At 48.8% G+C, this 24,222-nt stretch overlaps 1 protein-coding gene across 8 annotated transcripts in view; it reads left to right on the forward strand.

Annotated features, from left to right (window-relative positions):
* Nucleotides 1–10,717, forward strand: part of LOC142572945 (alpha-(1,3)-fucosyltransferase C-like) — a 45,485-nt gene extending 34,768 nt beyond the window's left edge. For all 8 annotated transcript variants that reach the window (XM_075682407.1, XM_075682408.1, XM_075682413.1 and 5 more), the window contains one exon: nucleotides 7,559–10,717. In XM_075682407.1, the coding sequence (XP_075538522.1) occupies nucleotides 7,559–8,240 (682 nt within the window). In that variant the 3' untranslated portion in view covers nucleotides 8,241–10,717. The remainder of the gene's footprint in view (nucleotides 1–7,558) is intronic.
* The last annotated feature ends 13,505 nt before the right edge of the window (nucleotides 10,718–24,222 follow it).

Consider the following 24,222-nt stretch of genomic DNA (forward strand, 5'->3'; position numbering starts at 1 on the left):
GAAAGGCGCATACCCGGTTTACTTCGTGCCTGGATGTACTTCATGCGTACGTGATGAAAGGCAGCACATCATCCCAATTCATGTGATCAGCCTAGACGTACAGTGACAACATGTTGGTAAGCGTATGATTCGTGCGTTCGGTGAAGCCATTTCTCTGTGGGTGGTATGGTGTTGAATAGAACCGCAAGGACGCAGCAGATCTTCAACGACGTCGGCGGTGAATTGCCGCCCACGGTCACTTATAACAACACGTGGAGCCCCGTAGCGCAGGATGGCCGGGTGAGGTGGGTCTCGACCGGGTGAGGTGGGTCTTCAGCACAGGAATCAGGAAACGACGACGAAGTGGGGCATTGTGATGATGAAAAAAAGTTTAAAAGATTGTATTCACTTCATTGGTACATGGATGTGACTCATCTGAGTCTCGAGCGGTTCTTATTGACTTGTGGGACAGCATGGCCTTAAATGACCTCTGGCGACCCTGTGGTCGTCGCCATCTTCTTCCGGAGCCTGTATTTCCCTTTCCCCATCCTTGGTGTCAGCTCGGGAAAAGGGTGATGTCGTCTTGACCTTCAGTTTCTTCTTCTATCCTTATGTGTCAGCTCGTGGAGAGAAAGAGGCGCGTCATCTCGACCTTGTGGCCTGTCTTTCCATTCTGTGTCAGCTCGGGGAAAAAAACGTGACGTCGTTTCTGAGAACAGGGCAATTATGTTCAAGTGGGGAAGCCCGTTTGAATGTTTCTCACACCTGACAGGTCGATCATGACAGCCCGTCTGCCGCTACAGGAGGTCTCGAAGGGGCTGTAGTTTTTGATGAGACTGGTAGACCCCGTGCATCTTGCTTGGATCCGCCGATTGTTCAAAGGTCCGCCTGCTGACACCTTCTGGAAATAAACCACGCCCAGCCCAAGGCACAACCAACAGCGAGCACCCAACTAACCATGAGAACGGCCAAGTTCACACGTTCTTCCCAGAAAACATTATCAGAATATTACCTGCAGCCTTCGTTCGAGATGCCTGAAAACTAACAAAGGAAAAACAAAACAGATGTCAGTGCGCATTTCAACGCCTAACGTTTTTGTATTTCATTTTTCCGAGGAAGCCACGTTTGTTGAGAGACTGAGAACGCATTGAAACCCAGCAATAGCGTCAATCATAAATTAAAACAGACAAACAAAGTGCCATCGAAGAAAAGCAAAGAACAAAAGGGGACCTTTACAACAAACAAGACACATATGGATGCGCCTAATTTGACAATTATTAGCGCTTAATGCGCACTCGATTGGATCGTTACCTGAAAGCTTTCGGGCCTTGCCTATAGCGTCAAAGGGCGCCAGGCATACGCTGCCCTCTGCCGTCGTCTGCCACTTTGTGTGCCCACGGCTTCCATTTTCATTATTGAAAAAGAGGCCGTAAACGCGGGAGAAATTGCTAGCCTCCTTTTTCTCTCACTCTCGCGGCGTATTCTACTGCAGTGACAGCCTGACTGGTCCTGTTCTCACACGCATGTCTTCGCCCGGTTGAACCTTCCAGCCACACCCCTGCACGCAGAGAGGCGTTCTAATTTGTTCTTAGGTAACGCCTTCGTTTTCTCACCCGCCACAATGAGCCCTTTGAAGTTCTGCGTGATAGCCTGTTCATTTGTCTTACGGGCAGCGGTGTGGTGACTTTCGCTATTTTTTGCTGAGCCGAATACTTCGTTCGCCTGATCTTGCGTTGTTGAACCAATTTTTGCCATCCCAGGGGGTTGCCTAACGCGCCTCTGAAGTTCCCGAGCGTTGGGTTCCTGCCCTGCTGGGCCGCCCTGGCATTCTTCTCTCCTTTTGACGATTCTGGAAAGTCGCCCAAGCGCGAAGGTACGAGGGAGTTCTTCAGTGCCTCCTTGAACCTTTTGGGACTGTTTAAACTGCTGGTCTCGTCTCCGCAAGGAATGCCCTCCGGGATAGTTCTTGTTTCTACTTTCGCGACATAATCGCTCCCTTCTTCCGTCGCGATTCCTTAAACAACGTTCAGTAAGCCTCAATAGTTTTCCGAATGTTTTAGTGCCAAATTATACTTCTTCGGAGAAAAGCGTGACGCCGTTTCGGAAAAGAGGGCAGTTATGTCCACGTGGGGACGCCCGTTGGAATGCTTCTCACGCCTGACAGGTCGATCATTACAAAACGAAGCAGAAAGCGCAACACATCGGCGGCGGTAGCCGAGATGAATGCCTCTGGCTCAGTATAGCGCGTCATGTAGTCGACGCACATAATAATCCAACGACGGCCGGTGGAGCTCTTGGGAAAGGGGACGAGCAGGTCTAAACCAACTTTTTCAAACGGTAAAGTAGGTGGTTTCACTGGTCGCAAAAGCCTGCAGGAGGCGTCGCCGGTTTCTTATGATATTGGCAACCTGGACAACTGGCAATGTACTGTCTTGTGCTCTTCCGTAGCTTCGCCCGGTAAAAGCACTGGCATTATCGATGAAGCGTGCGAGCAAAGCCAATGTATCCCGATGTGATGTCATCTTTCATGGCGCGGAGAATCGCAGTACGCAGGCGTGTGGGAACGACGAGGAGCAATGAAGTGCCGTCAGCAGAGTGGTTATTTTTGTGAAGTAGGTCATCACACACCGTTGGCGACGTGGTCTGATCTGACGTGCGGGCAGCCTCCAATAGGAGTGTCAATGTGGGATCATGACGTTGTTCACATTTGAAGGTACTGACGTCAGGACACACAGTAATGCTGCCAAGGTAGTCGTCGTTAGCGTTGGAGTGTGGCGATGGGAGGCGAGACACGCAGTCGGCAGCGGTATGCCAGCGACCGCTCTTGTGAGTGTGTGACCGTCCCGCGACTTCACCTCCATCGAACGTACCAGCTAGTTTCCCAGCTGGGATGGTAGTCAAAGTGGGCGACGGCGAGGCGATGGCGAGCGTCGGAAACTGGAGACTCATACCGGGATACACGTTCACGCGGATGTCGTCGAAGAGGCCACGGCGTGCTGTCTTGGCCTCCGAATTGATAATCGGGGATGGCTGAAACTTGCTACTGCTGTCGGCGGCAATACCTGGCGATATATCCACGGATTCCATAGCTAAAGCAAATAGGGGGCTCCGGGTACACAGCGTAGTCATAAAATGCAGTCTGAGGCTGGCCGTATCGGGAAGAAAGGCGTCGGGGTGGTGTTGCCTGACGGCGTTCGAAGGCACACGAAGGATGCTGAAACTCCGCCGTGTCGACGCGGAGGCGTTCATCATGCAAGGGCATATTTTCGCTGTTGGTTTACAATTGGCAAAGTACCGGCTGTTCAGAACAGCGCACGATAAGTGTGCATTGGTGGCACTCCCGTTCTGCGTCTCTTCCTCCACCTTGTGCTTCAAAGTGCGCCAATTCTTATTTAACGAGCTCACGTGCAAACAAGGTGATGTCGTGGGAGGTGTAGGTGTCCACGGCGGCGACTGTGGTCAGGTTGTCAAGTCCACCCAATTTCGCCACTACTGCTCGTGGCTTCAGCGCCTCAAAAGCACGGCAGTGACGTCTTAAATCAGACGGAGTGCGCAGGTCTCCCTTTGATATAAAAATTGTAGACATCTTCAGCGATGACCTTCAGGAGATGTCCGACCTTATTCTCATCCTACATGCCCGTGTTCGTAATTCTGCACAGTTTCAATACCTCTTCAATGTAAGTAGTGCATGTTTGCCCGGGCACCTGTTCTCTGCGGGAAAGCGTATGCTCAGCCTTCTTTCTTTTTGAGAGTGAGTCCTCGAAGCAGCTTGTGATTTCCTCAACGAACCTTTCCCATGTTGTCATAGTGCTCTCGTTATTAAACCAGAGAAGTGCGGTTCCGGTGAGAAACAAAACGACGTTATGAAGCCCCGTCGTTGAGCTCCAGCCATTGTGACCGCTTACCCTTTGATAATACTTCAATCAGTCACCAACGTCGTCATCAGCTGTGCCAGAAAAGGTGCGTGGTTCTTGCTCAGGGATCCAGCAGATGACTTGCCTAGGACGCTCACTGTCATGCATGCTTGTGTCACAGCTGCCGCCAGCTGCTTGCGGTTCGCTCATGTCCGTGTCTTCAGGCGGTGGTCCGACCAAGCGCCGGCTTCGTCGCAGGCATCGTTGAAGAAGGTTGTCCAGAGCGATTACCCAGCACCTCCACCAAGGTTCCCACAGTTGTTACGGATGAGATGGGTTTGTTTACAAGATGATCGAGGAGGTGTAGAGAAGAGATCGCAGGCAGTCAGGAATTTCTTCTTCTCCTTCCTCTCTTCTGTTACGGCTCCGCCGCTCAGCGTAACTATTTAGTACAATAGAAAACAGTGCCGTTTCGTCGCTCACCAGGTTCCCCCTCCACATGTCTTCCTCCCATATGCACTGACGTCGCCCACCACTTTACCCGCCGTGGTTGCTCAGTGGCTATGGTGTTGGGCTGCTGAGCACGAGGTCGCGGGATCGAATTCCGGCCATGGCGGCCGCATTTCGATGGGGGCGAAATGCGAAAACACCCGTGTGCTTAGATTTAGGTGCACGTTAAAGAACCCCAGGTGGTCAAAATTTCCGGAGTCCTCCACTACGGCGTGCCTCATAATCAGAAAGTGGTTTTGGCACGTAAAACCCCAAATATTATTATTATCGCCCACCACTTTCGGTTTCAGCTTTTTTCATCCATCAGCTCAGCGTTGCTCAAAACTGCTTGCTTCTTATTGAAACTGCACGTCAAAACAACACACGTAACTTCGCGGTTCGTAACCACGAAGTTATGTGTCTGACGTGCCGTCATCAAACAACGAGTCTAGTAAAACAGCCGGGGGCCGCACGGTTTATTAGAATGCTGTGGACCGTAATGAACAACGGGAAGCTATTGTGTTGAGTTGAAATTCATGCACTTGCAGCCGTGAGAATAGCATAACAAGGAAATGATATCATTTCGAGATACATCTGGCTTGGCGTGGCGTTTAGCAAACTGAGAGCTTCAAATGAAGCTTCTTAGCGTGAAAAAAGAAAACTGACGCAGTATTACTCGAATAAATTTTCACAATCCACTGCAATTTGTTTCTTTGCTATCTGTCGGAAAATGGTACAGCTTCCAACTATTTCTCGAGTGGTTCTCGCAGCAGCCAGGAATGTTGCTGGAAAAAAACTGGCCGGGCGGCCCATCTGCTTCCGAGCGCATCTCCACAGTGCGAACTGGTCGTTGTGATTGCGAGGACTGCTGGGCCAAAACAGTCGAGGTGGCAAGTGCCCCTTCAAAGGATTTCCCAATCCTGCACGGAGGGATGATGAGGAAGTGAGGATACAGACACTAAACAGAGACATTATTTATCGCGCCATCTGTCACATAAAAACAAAAGTCGTCATGCACATACAGGTTAGCCGATTTTGAAGCTTCGCGTTCGCGAATTATTTCGCGAAAAACGGTGACCAAGTCGAAATTCTGAAACAGCTTTGGTAGGGCACGGCAAAAGGCTTGGACATGCTTTCGGATGGGTTGATTGAGACCTTCTTTTTGCTTGACACCCATTTTGAGAGCTTTTGTTAGGATGCTGTGAGTGGTTCAAACTTCATTATCTTCGTCCTGCTTAAACAGGTTTACGGTGCCAGAATTTTTTCAGGTCCCCATTTACACGTAGCGTGACTCACCTGTAGATCACACGTAATATGCCGTGGGTGCGGCGTGAGCCACTGGTGGGCAACGTTCGCCAGCATGTTTCTCGGCTAACTAAAAGATGGCAATGCCATTGTTGCTCCTGACGTTCGGCGCCTTCATTTGAAAGACGTTAAGCTATTTCTCGCTTTTGTCGCGCGGTTCTGCTGGCAACCGCAAAGTGCTATAAGGAATAAGAAAACAGACGAGACCAGTTTTTTTAAGATGTTGTATTTATTTAATATTTAGATGAAAATAAATGTGAGTCAAGCTCGACATCTTTATTCGATGTCTGGAAGTTTGTTTCAAAATTCTACATAGATTATCTTTTGAATAGGTTTGCTTACTTGACAGGTTTAATTTTTTTTTCAGGAATGAAGTATGACAAAGACATGAAGGACTTGCCACGGCATTCTCCACAGAAACTAGTCACTTTTCTCGCTTTCATCCTTGCATCATTTGGGCTACTGCTGGTTTTCAAAAAAAAAAATTCAATTATAGGGTCTTACGTGCCAAAACCACTTTCTGATTATGAGGCACGCCGTAGTAGGGGTCTCCGGAAATTTCGACCACCTGGGGTTCCTTAACGTGCGCCTAAATCCAAGTACACGCGTGTTTTCGCATTTCGCCCCCATCGAAATGCGGCCGTCCTGGCCGGATTCGAACCCGGGACCTCGGGCTCAGCAGCCCAACACCATAGTCACTGAGCAACCACGGCGGGTGGTTTTCATGGACGCATAGCAGCCAGTGCAGTACGTATAGCAGCCAGTCTTGCTTGCCGACCTCTCAGTTTGTTCCAGCGTATATGGGTAGGCCTTCCGCGTCTTTTCTCCCCGCATTCCGAACGAATAGAACGATTAGCGAACAGTGAAGAGTCAGTTGCCCTCCAAATTATATGAGTAACTTCCTTATGCGCCATGAAAGCTTTCTGTATCCATCGGACACGTCAATATATCTTATTGCAGCACGAAATCAGCGTACATTGAACCACCAGCAATTCTGAGAACCGCAGCCAAATTCTCAGCCCAACACAACTTGAAATATTTCTGCAACTCGTCTTTTTTTCAACAGCGCCGTCTTTCATATAACGGAAAACAATAGTTATAATAGTCGTACTTTAGTATCATACATGGAAAATCAGCTTAGGAGCTTTTCGTACGTGGGTCACGCTGGGTCTCACCGTACACAGAATGCAAACGTTTTCATTGAGTGCGTCGTGAGTCACCGGCGGGTCACACCATTTCACCTCAGCTCGCTAATGTCCTGGCTATTTGTAACCTCGTTTAGGTGCAGCAACGTTGTCGTAGCCGCAAGCAGATGAATACGTGCAATTTGGCTGCCGCATATCAGTAATTCAGGTGGTGACCCACCGGTGACCCCCGATGCAGTGAACGCACTCATTTAGTCGCTAATTTATGCCATCAGCTGCCCAGAGGCCTATTGCGTTTGACACTATTGATCACATATATTGGCGACCAGTTCTAGCAAATTCATTTATGTGTTTCTCACTGGCTTCAGAAAAACGTGACTTGGCATAAAGACGCGTATGCAATGTAAGTAATTAGCGTTATAATAATAATATAATATTTGGGGTTTTACGTGCCAAAACCACATTCCGATTATGAGGCACGCCATAGTGGAGGACTCCGGAAATTTTGACCACCTGGGGTTCTTTAACGTGCACCTAAATCTAAGCACACGGGTGTTTTCGCATTTCACCCCCATCGAAATGCGGCCGCCGTGGCCGGGATTCGATCCCGCGACCTCGTGCTCAGCAGCCCAACACCATAGCCACTGAGCAACCACGGCGGGTATTAATAAGCGTTGGCGCAGATGTGTGGTCCACACTGCTTTACATCTCTCGTTTAAACAGTATCCGGTATGTACACATGCTTAATGCCACTCTGAAGAAACTGTTTCGTCGTCTCATATGCAGGCTCGATTCGGACATCCTGAACACCTACGCCACGATCACAGACCAAAAGCCAGCTCTGAACCTGTACTCCAAGAAGCCGCTCAAACGCATCTGGGAGCTGAAGTACAAGATGGCCGCCTGGGCCGTCAGCAGCTGCAATACGTCTGGAAAGCGCGAGGACTACGTGCGAGATTTACGGAAGTACCTCGATGTAGACGTGTACGGATACTGCGGAGAAAAGAAATGCCCTCGGCAAAACGAGACCGCTTGCTACAATATGTTCGCTAAAAACTACTTCTTCTACCTGTCCTTCGAGAATTGCATCTGCAAGGACTACGTCACCGAGAAGCTTTTCAAGCTGCTAAGGCACGACATCGTCCCTGTCGTGTATGGCGGAGCAAACTACACTCACGCTGCGCCTCCGGGATCGTTCATCGACGCCCTTAGCTTCGATTCACCGAAGCACTTGGCTCGCCACCTTAAGAAAGTGGCCGAGGACTACAATCTGTACAAGAGTTACTTCCAGTGGAAGGGCAAGTACAACGTGAAACCGTTCAGTTACTACAACTTCTGCGCACTCTGCCGAAAGCTGCACAGTGAAGACTTCAAGAAGACTTCGGTGGTGCCGGACATCTACCACTGGTGGAACACAACCTCGTACTGTCGTGCCTGGAACCGCGGCACTCAGAAGTTCGAGTACTGATCGATGGTTTAGAAAGGGCACGGTGGAAGTTACTATCGCGATCCTCGCTTATCCAACTAATGTGCAAGGCCGGAGCAGAGTTTTGCTTCGGACGATTGCATACATGGTACTTCCAAGGCAGTGCATATTTATTTAGTGATCCTATGACGGTCATCTTCCCGCCTCCGCCGCCGCTGAAAGCAACCAAGGTCTCCCTGCGTGTGGTTCTGCTAAACGTATATAGTTTGCCTGCAATAAGACGCGAAGGCACAACGTTAGGTCCGGGAGAAAGGACATTGCAACAGTATTTTGTGACGCTAAAGAATGGACACCCAACGGTGATCAAATGTTCGGGCGCTGAAATTTGCCAGGAAAGTTGCTGCAATGTCGTTGAAATTGTCGAGATTTGTGTCCGCCAGTATTGCTGAACACGGTGGATCTTTTCAGATCATGGAAGCTAAGTAGCATTCTGCTTCGTCACTACGTTGGAGGGAGACCAACTGAGTACTGTCGACCACTGATGGCTTCACTGCTGCTGAATAGTTGAGCTGCCCGCGTGGAGCGATGCATTTGCAGTGTCTGCGACAGAAAATCTTCCCCTCTCCGATGGAACGCGCCCATAGGGCCCGACCGTGAGCCACAAGGAACACATGAACGCCAACGAGTCATGTCGGGGTGAAGCTGCAAGTCTCGGTCAGCAGAGAAATGGTTTAGAACGTTAAATAACTGACGACATTGTCTCTGGTATTTTGATTTTAGAGCGCGCCTGGTCACTCTTGGCAGCTCGTCGCTCATCCGTATTCGCACATACGGTAGGAAGAATTGTTACGGGTAATCTTTTAAAGCTGCTGCTTACTCACGGCTACGGTCGTCAGCATCAAGCGGTAGACAGTATTTTAAGTCACAGAAGCACTCCATTAAAACCCATCTTCACAAGAAATCACAATACAGGACTCGCAGCGTAATTGAATATGTCTGACGGAGCCGGTATGCCAAAAAGTAAAGCATTGTTGCACTATACTTTAGTAATATAAATGCAGTGATAAACGCATGTAAGCCTCACAGCAGATTCCAAAAAAAAAGAGTCTCAACCGACTCACGTTGCGATGTATCTGCTCGTCACACTGTACACAGACTCTCTTGGATCGACAGTCCCGGTGACTTCCTCGCAGTACTAGGACGGCCTCCTGCAACAAGCATTGAGAAGTATGTGTTACTAAGAAGGAGTCGATGCGACTACCTCAGGGATCCATGCAAGCACCTCTTGGCAGTCAAGGGGACCTCTTTACGATGGCAAGAACGACCCTTCTTCAGATTGTAATTTGTCGACCGACAAACAATGGTGGCCTACATAACGACCACGGCAATAGTTGGTGAAACTACCCTTTGGTACAGAAAATATGACTTCCGCCAGGGTTGTCACATGACGACGTATACGCTAAAATGGGAGCGCACAACGTATGATAATCTGCGTGCAAGAAATGCATAGTTCGCCTGCAGCTCTCTGCCACCGTTAAATGTTACAATAAATTGTAATACTAGAAGTAACTCAACAAATGTCGCTGTACACCTTAGTGCGTAAAATACCAAAACCAAAAGCTTCGCCACTTTTACGTATAAACCTCAGAAGCGTCAGCGAACAAGACTTCGCATAAACAGAAGACAACACTCTTATCTGCTAAATTCGAATCAAAGGCTGAGCTAAACAACCACTGTGCTTCGGCTGCCACATCCGGTATGCATTTTTATTTGTAAAAATCGTCATGAATAGCTGCTATATGTCGAAAGTTATTAAGTAATATAGCATTCAAGAAAGTTTAACAAGATTTAGATTGCGTTGCCATGACAAAGGACTTCCTTATTCCAGTATGCCATGAAGGTCATCTTGGACAAACACACTAATGAACTATTATTTCCGTGCTCATATTAAATCACAAATTTGATACTTAGAAAAAAAGAACCATGCAGCATAAATGCCAGTGGAAGAAGAGAATATACCTAAAGACGACATAAAATATATTGCATGATGAACAGTGCCAAATGAAAATGAATAGTGCAATTTAGCATAGTAAGTACATCACAGAATGTTCAAAATGTGCAACTTTACCATTCTTTCATTCAATTTGTTAAAAAGGGCTGTTGTTTTACGTCTCCATGCCTCTGTCAGCACTACCTCCTTGTTTGTCCTAAACTTTATCTGCGCGTTACATATCTGAAAGCACGATACAGCTGTTAAAAACGTGTACAAATTTTATTCAATAAATATAAACGCACATAAATTGCATCACAATGAGAGTACATATGTGATTCCAGGGGGTGGATGACTAGGTCTAACCATTGCCTAAGTATTCACTCTGTCGGAAACAGTAAATGAAGTGAGAACAGAGTGCAAGACACCAATTTAAACAAATATATTTGAAATGAAATGAAAATATGGCTTTATGTTACTAGACATCAACAGCATCACACCGTACGGCTACAGTAAGAAGTTATATAACATAGAACAAACAGCACTAACACAGCGAAATTTTTAGGCCAGTCTATATTTGACTATATATCGGCAGTATTCCAAGCTTCATAATCCAAGACTCAGCATTCGACCAAAAGGACCTTCCTTTTACGAAAAAAAAGCCTACATGATCACAGTAAGGTGCACTCCAACGGTGGCCAGGCATTCATCGCTACCTGCTACAAAAGATATGAATTATAAGGTATCAACAGCATTCCAACAGCCTGAACCAAAAATAAACTATATTTGGTCCTACTACTGACAAGTTGTTGACAGCTTGCCTATGCAAGGAAATATCAACACTTGAACATCGCACGGGAATCCTCAGAGAAATTCCAGGCGCAACAGGAATCCTCACGTTTCTGCTTAGTTACGGCCTTTTTTAATAACACCTTATTGGACAGTGGCGCATACGCGCACTCTTTGCAATGACATGTTAAATGGCCGGTCTATCTATTCTTACATTGTTTTGCTGTTGCCTGAATCTTTGAGTGAAATATGGTCATGTGTGTCCAATCTACAGGGTGTGCCAGCTAACTTGAGCCAGAGTTAAAAAATGTGGGAGTGCCCCACAGCTAGATAGAACCAAGGTAATCCGCAAAGTGCGGATGTGTGTCGCGTCGGCTCCGCAGATTTTGATTGATTCTCGGCGTACATTCGAAGAATTCACCGACGCCTTATTATCGAGAAGGAAGTGCAAGTTCCACGGACCACCCTGATATCATTCTCAAGTAGGTGGACCGTTTATTTTCGGCACATCGACCACTTTATATAGCGCCGCGCCGACACGGCCGCTAAGCCTGACCCAACGAAGCTGGTGGCTGGAGCCCCGGTGGCTGGAGCCCCGCCTCTTTTCGGGTTAGAGCTGCAAGATGGCAGCGGTGAGCGTCGAAGGGGATGATATAACGAGAGAAGAGTATGAGGACGAAGCAGGTTGGCGTGTTGTGAAGAGAGGAGGATGTGCCAATGAGCGCACAATATCTCACGGAACCAAGGATCAGGCTGCGCGCTTCTCCAGCGAGAACGCATTCATTAATAGGTGGAACAAGGGACAAAAAGCAAGAAAAATCATGGCGGCAAGCAGGATGCCCAGTTTGCCGAAGGCGGAGTGCAAGATAATAGTGCGCCCACATGACAGCTTCGAGGTCACCGACTATGGGATCAATCGCCTAGAATGCTGCGTCACCAACGCCGCGGGAATCCCCAGGAAGGAATCGGAAGATGACACGGTGTGTGCCAACTACAAACAGAACATTCTAGTGATCAGCACGCCATCGGAGGAGTGCGCCGAAAAATACAGAATTATCACTCGACTGAGGATGGGAGACAAGGAGTTCGAAGCCAACGCGTACAAGTCGGCTCCGGAGGATACATCTAAGGGAGTGATGAGAGGAGTAACGCACGAGGTGTCTCCTAGAGAAATAGTGGAGATGCTTGTAACACCAAGGAATCCGACGATCCTCATGGCCAAAAGGATGGGAAACACCACGAACGTCATCATCCTTTTCGACGGGCATCACGTCCCAAACTACGTGAGATACGGAAGGGCACTGGTCAAGTGCTCACTATACCGGAAGCAAATAGACATATGCTACCAGTGCGGACGCCTCGGACACAGAGCCGATGTCTGCCCGAACCCGAACAGCAGGATATGCAGAGGCTGCGGCATGGAAAACCCGCCACAGGACCACGAGTGCGAAGCGAAGTGCCAGCTCTGCGGCAAAGACCACCCTACGGCGGATCGCCGATGTAATGCCAGGTACAAGTTACCGTATTTGGTAAAGAGGCGCCGCTGGGAGCGAGTCAGACGAGAGGAAGAAGCAGCGATGTACCACGAAAGGGAAACTGAAAGACTGTACAGGCCAGGACGGGAAGACTGGAGACAGCGGTCGGAACATCGGACAAGGGACGGATCTGGTCTAGAAGATTACCCCAAGCTCCAGGCAAGGAAAAGGGGCCGCTCGACGTCGAATAGAACCAGATCGAGATCCAGACCCAAGACCAGTAATACCGAATCTCCCAGAGCACAGGGGGGAGGAAGATCCCAGAGCCCAAAAGGAAAGAGCAACGTCAACGGCGCCGCGGGACCCTTACAGGTGAACTGGGCGGACGCGGCTTCCGGGGCGCGTGCGGAGGCAGAGGCTGCTTTTCAAAATAGAGTTAAGACGCTAGAGAAAGAATTGGCGCAAATCAGGCAGAGCAATGTTGCGTTTATGGATGAAATTAAAAAACTCAGGCAAGAGAACGACCGTTTGAGGAGCGGGAAAGTGTCACGCAACGAGGAAACCTCGTGAGTTATAAGGGAGGAAAAAGAGACAGCAATGGAAGAGGACGTAGCCCTCACCGCCATTAAACGTAAAACCGAGAACGGTCCGATTGAAACCGGAGTAAAGAAACCCAAGCCAGCCACGACACTCCAAGGAAGACAGGAGGAATTTGAACATAAAATCGAAACCAGCATCAAACAGAACGAAACAAAGTTTGAAACTAAACTAGAACAACTGGAAGTGAGGCTTGAGGCGAAGATAGAGGCAAAGGTGGAGGCGCTAGGAAAGGCGATACTGCAGCAAGTGCAACAAATGATGGCTGACTTCGAAACCAAACTAGCAATATGGGGACCGCAAACGAGCAGGGGGAGGCCGGTTAAGACGGCCATTAAGCCGTACACTAGGCCCCCCGTACCCGCCGAGGGATTGGAGAACCTGTAACGCCGCCATGGACAGACGAATTAGATACACGATTTGGCAATGGAATTGTAGAGGATATGATCGAAAACGATACATTTTGCAACAACACCTTAAAGACAAAGAAAACCCGGATATTATAATGATGCAGGAAACAAATGGGCTGGCAAAATTGTCGGGTTACAAGTCCTTTGGTAGTGCCAAAGGGGAGACGAAGGCGCTAACGACGTTGGTAAAGCGAAATCACTCGGTCGTTCAACACGACACGGAAGTTAAGTCAATCGAGCACATTCTTTTAGAACTCATACCCATGCGGAAAACGAAGGACAGCCTCTTTGTATTAAATATTTATAGCAGTCCAAAGTGCAGACACCATAAATTTCGGTCGCTCTTTAAAAAAACCCTAGCCATAGCGGACAACCGAGCGGTAGTGATCGGATGCGATTTTAACGCCCAACACGCGGCATGGGGTTACAAAATCGAAACTCAAAAAGGCAGGAACCTATGGCTAGACGCGCAACAGGAAGGCCTGACCCTCGTGACCGACCCATCGGTTCCCACGAGAATAGGTACCAGCGTTTGCGCGGATACTACGCCAGATTTAACATTCACCAAGAACCTACGGGACGCGCAGTGGACAAATACGCAACACGACTTTGGGAGCGATCACAATATACTAGAAATAACGGTAAGGGCAGGACCGCGCAAGACAAAGGGTAGACCACTTAAGATTGTCGACTGGGACAAATTCAGGAATATAAGGGAGGAGGCCGACGACACGACACAAGGTATTGAGGAATGGACCGAAAAACTAAAGGGAGATGTGGCGGCAGCTACGAAAACGGTCCCACAGGAGGCGCATTTAGAGAACGTAGACAGTAAGCTTCTACACATGTGGGAAGCTAAGGCAGGGTTGCAACGTAGATGGAAAAAACAAAAGCACAACCGGACGCTTCGTAGAAAGATAGCCAAATTGAACAGGGACATAGAACAGTACGCCCAGCAGCTATGCAAACAACAGTGGGAGGAAAAATGCAACAACATGGACAGTCAGATATGAATGGCAAAAACGTGGAACATCCTTCGATATTTGTTAGACCCGGACGGGACAAAGTCGGCACATAGGCAAAATATAAATCGGCTAATACAAACGTACCGAGGGACAGAGCAGGACTTCCTCAAGGAAATCGAGAAAAGATACATCTCGCAAGCGCTGCCCGTCATACACCCTGACTACACAGGGCAGGTAAATGACGAATTAGACAGCAAAATCGGCGAGTCAGAGGTCAGGGCAGCCCTGCAGAAACTCAATACCAAGTCGGCACCCGGACTAGACGGTGTAACGAATAAAACGCTAAGGAACTTGGACGATGAGTCTATAGCTAAGTTAACCGAATATATTAACGAATGTTGGGAGGCAGGGCAGATTCCGCAGCAATGGAAGACGGCACAAATCGTGTTAATACCTAAACCGGGCAAGCGACTGCAAATTGAGAACTTGAGACCCATATCTCTCACTTCTTGCGTGGGGAAACTCATGGAGCACGTGGTCCTAGCGAGGATAACCACCTACCTCGAAGACTGCGACGCGCTCCCGCCCACGATGATAGGATTCAGGAGAAACCTCTCAGCGCAGGACGCTCTGTTACAACTAAAACATCAGACCATAGACGATTCGGGCAGATCGACAAAGGCAATTCTCGGTTTGGACCTAAAAAAGGCCTTCGATAACGTAACACATGCAACGATACTAGATAGAGTAGGCGAACTAGGACTGGGAAAACGCACGTACGATTATGTACGCAATTTTTTAACTGATAGAAAGGCAAAGATCACGATAGCGGACCTAGTTTCGGAGGATATCGAGATAAGCAGCGCAGGTACGCCACAGGGCTCGGTCTTATCACCGATGCTATTCAATCTGGCGCTAATCGGGCTGCCAGCCAAGCTACAAAAAATCGAGGGTATAAATCGAGGGTGAGAAACGGAAGTGACGGGCAGATAGAACAAACGATTCAAACAGCGGTCGAAACAATCGAAAAATATCTAGAGGGACAGGGCTAACATGCTCGGCAGAGAAATCGGAGCTGTTATTGTACAGACCGACTCGCAGAGGTCGCAAACCAGGCAACTACAGGGAAGAGCTCACCCATGGAGAGGAGATACAGTCAAAGACGGCCGATGGGAAACCCATACCCAAGGTCGATAGGATCAGGGTATTGGGGCTCCTCATTGAAGCGAAGGGTAACAACGGAGAAACCCTCAGAAGACTGGAGGGAACTGTAGCGCAAATCATGAGGCTAATCAGAAGGATAACAAATAAACATAGCGGGATGAAAGAGGAAAACACAATCAGGTTAATACAGGCCTTCGTAATAAGTAGAATAGTGTACGTAGCGCCGTACTTAAAATGGCAGGTCGCGGAAAAGATCAAACTAGAATGCCTCATTCGGAAAATATACAAACTAGCCATAGGACTACCGATCAGCACCAGCACGGACAGGTTGCTGCAATTAGGCCTACACAGCACTATAGACGAGCTCATTGAAGCGCAATGTACGGCACAATATGAACGCCTCTCTAAGACTAGAGCAGGCAGACACATCCTAGAGAGATTAGACATAGGTTACCACACACAGCATGGTGTCAAGGTGGACATCCCGAGAGATACGAAGGAAAGATTGGTAATACCTCCCTTACCAAAGAACATGCACCCAGAACACAATAAGGAGAGAAGAAAGAACAGAGCGAAGCAAATACAGAAGAAATTCGGCAGCGACAAGGACGCAGTGTTCGTAGACGCGGCTCGATACAGTCGCAGACGGGGTTTACGGCAGCCGTAATCGATAGGGAGAAACGGTGCAAGACGTGCGCGACGATACGCACCACAAGTAACGAGATAGCTGAAGAAGTAGCCATAGCGCTCGCAGCAGCTCAGACTAACGCAACCGTGATAGTCAGCGACTCTCAGACGGCAATAAGAAACTTTGCCAACGGCCGAATCTCCCCGGAGGCACTAGGAATTCTTCTTGCAGGAGGCCAAAATTACAAAAGAAAGATATACATCACCTGGACACCCGCTCACACCCTCGCGGAGGACGGCAACAACGAGGCGGCACACGACGCGGCTCGAGGGCTTACGGACCAAGCCGCAGTGGCAAGTGACGCCCCGACACCCTCCGGACGTGACGGTGCAGTAAATGAGTGGGAGTGGGAGGACAGAATGACCACATATGATGACATCACGAAACATTATAGGTTAGAGAGGCGCATGTTCCCGCGACCTCACGCAAAATTGACAAAAAAGCAGTCTGTCGCATGGCGGGTTACAAACTAGGACGTATCCGAATCCTGCGCTCTCGCACATCATATATCCGGATGTATATCCTACGGACAAATGGAGCATATATTATGGAAATGCCGAGTGATAAATAACAATAAAGAAAACGAGGCCTCTACAGCAGCCTTCGCACGCGCTGGGAAGCCGCGCTGCTCAGCCCCGCCCTCGAAGATCAACTACGGGCAGTCCAGCGGGCCGAGGATGCCGTCAGGACCCAAGAACTCCTGGCCGTCACCTAGGCGGGGCCTTTGGCCCTCCCCACCAACTCGCAGGGCACACCATAAAGTTCTTTCCTCCACCTCCTCCTCAGCCTAATTACGTAATTAGTCTTAATTAACCAATCAACTTATCAAATATTATAATTCGACGAAAAGTGTCAATGGGAAAATTGTAGAGCGACACGAAAAACTCCCCATACAGCTTTCTGTTGCTGAATACGTGCTACATAAAAGTGTTTTTCTGAGCGTGAAAGAATCCCGCAAATGCACGCAAAATTGCCGCGCGACTGCCCACTCGAGGCACTGCGTGTATTCGTGGACCTCTTTCACGCTATAAAAAAAACTTTTATGTAGCACGCATTGATAACAGAAAGCTGCGTAGGGAGTTTTTCATGTCGCTCTACAATTTTCTCATTGATACTTTAATCTAATTAAAATATTCGATAAGTTGATTGGTTAATCAGGAATAACTATCTATTAGGCGGAACTAAAAAAGAATTTGCGTATCTCCACGCAAAGGCAAACGACATTACCTTGGTTCTGTCCTGCTACGTGGCATTCGCATATTTTTAGACTCTGGTAAAAGTTAGCTGGAACACCCTGTAGACTTTGCTACAGCTTAGGGCGTATACCACATGTGACAGCATTCAGCGTATCCCCTTGCTTCATTAGTGGATCGTGGTGGCTGTTTATTCAAGTGCGTAGCACTTCAGGGGCCCGAGATGTCGTGAATCCAATGTCGTTGGGCGTCGCGTACCCAGGCTGATACCGAAGCTAGTCAAGAGAGCGCGCGACAGCCGCTCTGAATATAGTGTCCCGGTATATGCTCCCGCAGGGAGCAGGGTTGCACGTAGGCCCGCCAGTAGGCTCCAACTATACAGTGAAACCACTCCTCGGGCGCGCAGGAGACAAATGCCACGCGTGCATTGGCTTTTTTACCCGCTGGTCGCGAGTTAAATGCGCCAATTGTTCGAAAGCGCTGAGTGAGGTGGCGCTTTATAATGTAGGCTACGCTCGGACCATTGGCGTAGCCGGAATGAAGCAGGATACCACCCCCGCCCCCCCCAGAATTTTGCTAGTGTGTACATATATACACACACATACAAGCACACGCACGAACGTACGTTATTAGATTCGTCGGACGCTCTCGCCGCTGCCACCATTTGAAGGAGTTGAAGGTCGTAGAGAGAAACTCGGTGAACAGGATTTATTTCCAATATTTACATCTTAGACAAGACATACATCGACAGTCTAGCGTGACTCCCATATGGAGCCCGCAAGACTAACATACAGCAAACAGCTTGCGAGCATACAGCTCACGAGTACATTTCGAGCATGACAACGAGCACGCAGCTCACTACGACGAGCACACAACGAGCATTCACCAGCAGCCGACAGTCGCTGCTTATAGCCTCTCCGCTCGACGTCATAGTTCGACGTCATTGAAGATGACGCGCCCTTTTGGAGGAGGCGGGCTCACATACACGTGTTGCACAGGATTCAGTGCCGCGCACACACACACACAGGTGGTCCGGAGCCGACGTCAGAGGGGCTTCGTAGAACTCTGCTCCGTCCCGGGCGGCACATTCCTGAGCGGACCCCGCGCCACGTGGCTGCCGGTTATTCGCAGTTCTCTGAACTGCGCCCCGTCCGGTTGGATTGGAGCACGTGCAGCGGGCTGAAATAGCTGGCACGTTGTCACCCCGTACAGCCATTCCTAACAGCTCCTCCATGGCCCGCAAAATCTCGCCTGGCCAGTGCTGGCAACCGCTGGGCAGGAAGAGAATGGCTGGCGAGCAAGACGATGGCTTGGCTCTCTGCAACCCCTGCGTACTTGGAATGCCTTCAACTATCTCGCAAAAACTGGCACAGAAGAGTCGACCCGGCAACACTACCGCTCAGCGTCCAAACGCCCGGAATCAGCTGTTAATCTACCAGGCCTCCTATCTCAATTTCAATGCAAGTCACTCAACTGGGAATCCCAAATTTTGCCCCAAAACTTTGTGCCGCCAAAGCGAGCGTTCACGTTCCCCCTGAGTTTGACCAAACCTGACCGCCGCACTGCATAAGAGCAAAGGTTTACGTAGAACTAAACCGAAGGCTTCTCAATCACCAATACCCGAACATATCTTAAGCAGCCTAACTTCACGAACAGCCTGTTCTTACCTTATCGCAGTGGTGTACTTATCTCACGTACTGTTGCCACTGAACAGTCTGGCCAACTCCATAGGTACGTAAATACAATCGCGCTAGCTTTGTGGTCCCTATTCCGAACACGTGCTTGCATCATACAAAGTTTTCCTCACGCTGACTCACATTTCTTCATTTAGCCCCTACAGGACACGTTCCTTAAACGAACAACCCAACTTGCGTAACTTACGCAACACAGAGGAACCTTCGAACAAATGTGTCTGCTAATAACTCGTTCCACGCACGCTCACTAGAGAAGTCAGAATACGGCTGCCCTCAACACACACGAGCAACCCAGTCATAAATCTGCTTCCTTCCGTCCACACAGGACACGCGCTAATGGAACTAAGAGTGCTTCTCAGTGCAAATCATGCACTCACTGAAAATCTACGCGCTTAAACTTAGAAAATAAAAAAAACACATAAGAAAGAAGGTTAACTAAAACACACGCGCGCTACGATAGGCCTCTCAACAATAACCTTGACACTCAGGTTACTTAAACACACACAAAAAAAGACTATCTACTTTTTAATGAACACCTCGCGATACTACATGTTTACAAAAAAACGCGTCTTTCAACTCCCGGAGCTTCTCAAACAAAAACACAAACAAAGCTCATACCTTATATATTGAAAAAAATTCTTAGTCTCAAATCGCGAAAATTATTCAATGCTCAAAAATAAAACAAAACAGCACTTTTTACTTCTACGGAAACTCTCTTGGCCTCCCGTTTCAAGCGCTTACGACTGACTCATACTTTCGAGCCGTACTCGGGGTGGTCGCGGTTCAAAAGCTACTCTGGCTACCCAGGAACAACAAACGGGCTGACTCACTATCAGCTCCACCGAGACGTTACAGTCTCCTGCCAATTTGCGTCCTGGCGCCCCTCTTTCATCACGAACTTGACTGACCGCGTCGCGACTCCCTACAACCTGATCTCGTCTTGCCACCTTGCGCTCCTTCGTACTACACGCTGAACTTCGAAAAGAACGACGGAACGACGGGGAACGTAGCTGCCCTGTGCCCTGTGCCCGCGTCCGTGCAGAACATGCTTCTCGGTCACTTTTTGACCGGTGGCCCGAACGTTTTTGATGCGCCCACGTCGTCAACGACGACCGCACTTTTCTTTTTCTCGCGCCCGGCCCTTTCGGGTCTCTCGCCGTCTTTGGCGGCCCTACATTAGTCATCGTCTTTCGGTCTTTACCCCGCTTCGTTTTACGGCGCTTTCTCTTAGCATTTCCTTTCATGCCGTCTTCTCGCGCCTCGTGCTGGCCGTTACACATTTCGGCGGCCCGGATCGGTCTCTTAATCGCACAGTCTGAGTGATTAATAACTAAATCACCCCTGTCTTGGCTACCTAGACTGGCGGAGAGCCGCACCGATCCCTGAACAATGCAGTTGTCTTCATAAATACTCCGTTTACGCAAAACAACGGGCACAAGAAAAGGCGACAGGACAAGGCGCTTTTTCTTGTGTCCGTTGTTTTGCGCTAAACGAAGTATTTATGGATCCGCACCAACTAGCCCGCCAACACATTGTGCAGTTGTCTTCTCTTGAGCTACGGAGCTCGCCATCCTGAGAACTACTCTCAACTGCATCGTCCAGTCCGCACTTCACTTCTGCACGCAGATCTGACTCGACATGGGTGCTCGCGTCTGTCAAGTCCGTAGTATTCTGTACCTGGCTAACGACCTCGCTACCATGAGATGCGACGCACACGCGCGGTAACTGTGCCAATTTGTTCGCAGCTGGCCTAGCTGTCTCTACAGTCCTCTATTGGCACAGCACCTCGTCGCTCTCACTCTGGCCTTTAACGGCCTTTGTTGCCACTAAGGCTTCGTTAGCTGCTAGCACTTCGAGTTCACCTATGAACGGGCTGCTACTCTCACAGGTACTACACTACTTTCCTCGGCTTTCGAGCAAAATCTGCTATCTACTTCCCACTTTCGCTGCGTCCAGCCTACAGATTCCTCAAGCCGTTGTAGACTTCCTGCGTTTAATTGCTGCAAATCCTGTATCTGTTTCCTCACTGCGGCCATTTATTTTTCAATCTCTTGCCGTTTTTGCTCACGCTCTTGGCGTTTTCGCTCGCGCTCTTGGCGTTTTTGCCTAATTGATTCCCGTTACTGTCTTTTGCTTAGAATTCGTTTACCTAGATGTTCGATTAATTTCAAATCATTGCCACTTTGCAGAATGACCTTACAAATTTCTGATTCCGTCAAGTCCTAATCTACGTCTACCTCGAGCTCTCCACACAACCACAACAGGTCAGACCCGGTGAAACACATTAGGACCACGGTCGCTACTTTAAGCTTTGGCTCTGCTGTCACAAAATACTTGCTGCGATACCCACGCAATTCAAGATAAAAGTAAAAGATCCCCAGCGCATCAAATCCAAAAACACAGAGAAATTGAAGCCTGGTAAATCTTACAGCCGAAACCAAACGCTTACCCACCGAAGCAGCACCATATCACCAGTCCTTCTCCGCCGTACCCAGTCAGTTGCAAGAGGTGGTCAATCCGAAGTCACCTCCAACTTGATCAGGATAGTGGTCGGTCACCATGTGCCAACGTCCGTCAGCTGCCGTTGCTGTCTCCCGAGTTGTAGGCCGATTTACGAGCCGTCGGCCGATCTAGGAGCCGTAGGCCGATCTAGGAGGCATAGGCCGATTTAGGAGCCGTAGGTCGATCTAGGAGCCGTAGGTCGATCTGGGAGCCGTAGGTCGATCTAGGAGCCGTAGGTCGATCTAGGAGCCGTAGGTTGATCTAGGAGCCGTAGGCTGATCTCACCGCTGCCAACCAGATATTAGATTCTTCAGACGCTCTCGCCGCTGCCACCATTTGAAGGAGTTGAAGGTCGTAGAGAGGAACTCGGTGAACAGGATTTATTTACATTATTTACATCTTAGACAAGACATACATCGACAGTCTAGCGTGACTCCCATATGGAGCCCGCAAGACTAACATACAGCAAACAGCTTGCGAGCATACAGCTCACGAGTACATTTCGAGCATGACAACGAGCACGCAGCTCACTACGACGAGCACACAACGAGCATTCACTAGCAGCCGACAGTCGCTGCTTATATCCTCTGCGCTCGACGTCATAGTTCGACGTCATTGAAGATGACGCGCCCTTTTGGAGGAGGCGGGCTCACATACACGTGTTGCACAGGTTTCAGTGCCGCACACACACACAGGTGTAAAGGTCCGAAGCCGACGTCAGAGGGGCTTCGTAGAACTCTGCTCCGTCCCGGGTGGCACATTCCTGAGCGGACCCCGCGCCACGTGGCTGCCGGTTATTCGCAGTTCTCTGAACTGCGCCCCGTCCGGTTGGATTGGAGCACGTGCAGCGGGCTGAAATAGCTGGCAGGTTGTCACCCCGTACGGCCATTCCTAACAACGTACAAAGGAGGACCCCGCTCGATCCCCCGAAACAAGATCATGACTATGCCCGTGGCTCTAATAGCTCGATAGTTCGCGTGCAAATGCGCTGTACTTTGCAACAAAAAGCGGTGCAGTGTTTTCCAGCATGCGTAGGAAGTTTTCTCACCGAGGCCGGAAGGCAAGAAATACTTTAAAGGGTGTTTAAAGAAAGCTTCACATACGTAAGGTGGGCAATTATGAAAGCATTTTGGCTGCCGAAACCAGCCGATTAATGATCGTTGCCCAGAGAACTACCGTGCCTGCAGTGATGTCACGTACCGTTAACAGAGCGTCATTTATCACTAACCGTCGTTCACAGCAACTGCACGTTTTCGATATATGCAGTGCCGATACGTAGATTTAGACGCATTTCAAACGTTCACGTCGGCACATCTTATGCAAAACTTCTTTTTTACGATTCATTCATACCCGCGACTTACCAGCTACTTCGTAGAAGGAAATCTTCAAGTGGCAAAAGATTGAAGATGGCCGAGCGTCTAGATAAAATTTATTTGTACAAAGGAACGGAGGTCCAATGGCTGCATGCTGGCAGAAGGGCAGTAGTGCTGATTCTTGGAGCCTTGGGAGAGAGAATCCAAAGCAACTAGAAAGGCAAAATGCTAATTAAGAGTAACAACAGCGTATTTTTATTGCACTAATCACGTCAAGATGGCAAACTTGCAAAGTAATTATTCACATTTTTTAGCCTTTTAGCGCAGCTCAGAAAGAGCAAGAACAAGTGGAAGGGGTAAAGAAAGGGAACGGAGAACAGAGTGACCGCTAACTTCCAACTGACGGTTTATTTCGGGACACAGAAGGATACTTATACACTCTTGCGCAGCACTGCGAAACGTGTGGTTGTGAACCTGTCTTAGAGGAACGCGTCATCCTAGGTCGTAGTCGTAATCAGCTCACGAGAGAAATCATCGAATCAAAGGCTATCATAGGTCTGGGCCATACATGTGTAAGCTCACCTTCATTATCATTATCAAGCAATGAATCGGCGTATCTCAGACTGCCGCCACAGGCTGTCTAACATGTTTTCACATGGTTACTATCGGTTTTGTTGCTTGGTTTTGTGTAATCTCTTGATGCCACATGGTTCGCTGAGTGTTTAAGTAGCATTCTGTGTCACGGAATAAACCATCAGTTGAAAGTTAGCGCTCACTCTGTTCTCCGTTCCCTTTCTTTACCCCTTCCACCTTCCTTTTTGCTCTTTCTGAGCTGCGCTACAAGCCTAAGAGAAGTCATGACATACCAACTCGCCCAAACTGCCACGCTTTTGAATGATTCACGCATTGCAGACGATAGTATGACACATCTTTTTTGATCTTTTCATATTACTCGGGTGAATTTGGTATAACACAGGGCATATTAATCATACAGGCATAATTTCACATTGCTCACGTCGACTAAGGCCGATAGAAGAACAAGCAAGATTTTGCGGGCGGTCAATGCTGAAGCAAGCACAGCTGTTTCGTAAGCGGGAACGCACGAGGTTTTCGCTTACTACAAAACAATGAACACTGGCACATCAATCAACGTTACACGGAAAATCAGAAGTTCCACAAAAAGATAAAAAGAAACAGCAGAGAAACCCAGGGTGCAGCTAGCAAATTGTATTCACTAGCATTTA

Source organism: Dermacentor variabilis, chromosome 2 (genome assembly GCF_050947875.1).
Source record: "Dermacentor variabilis isolate Ectoservices chromosome 2, ASM5094787v1, whole genome shotgun sequence".
In the NCBI taxonomy this organism is placed as follows: domain Eukaryota; kingdom Metazoa; phylum Arthropoda; class Arachnida; order Ixodida; family Ixodidae; genus Dermacentor; species Dermacentor variabilis.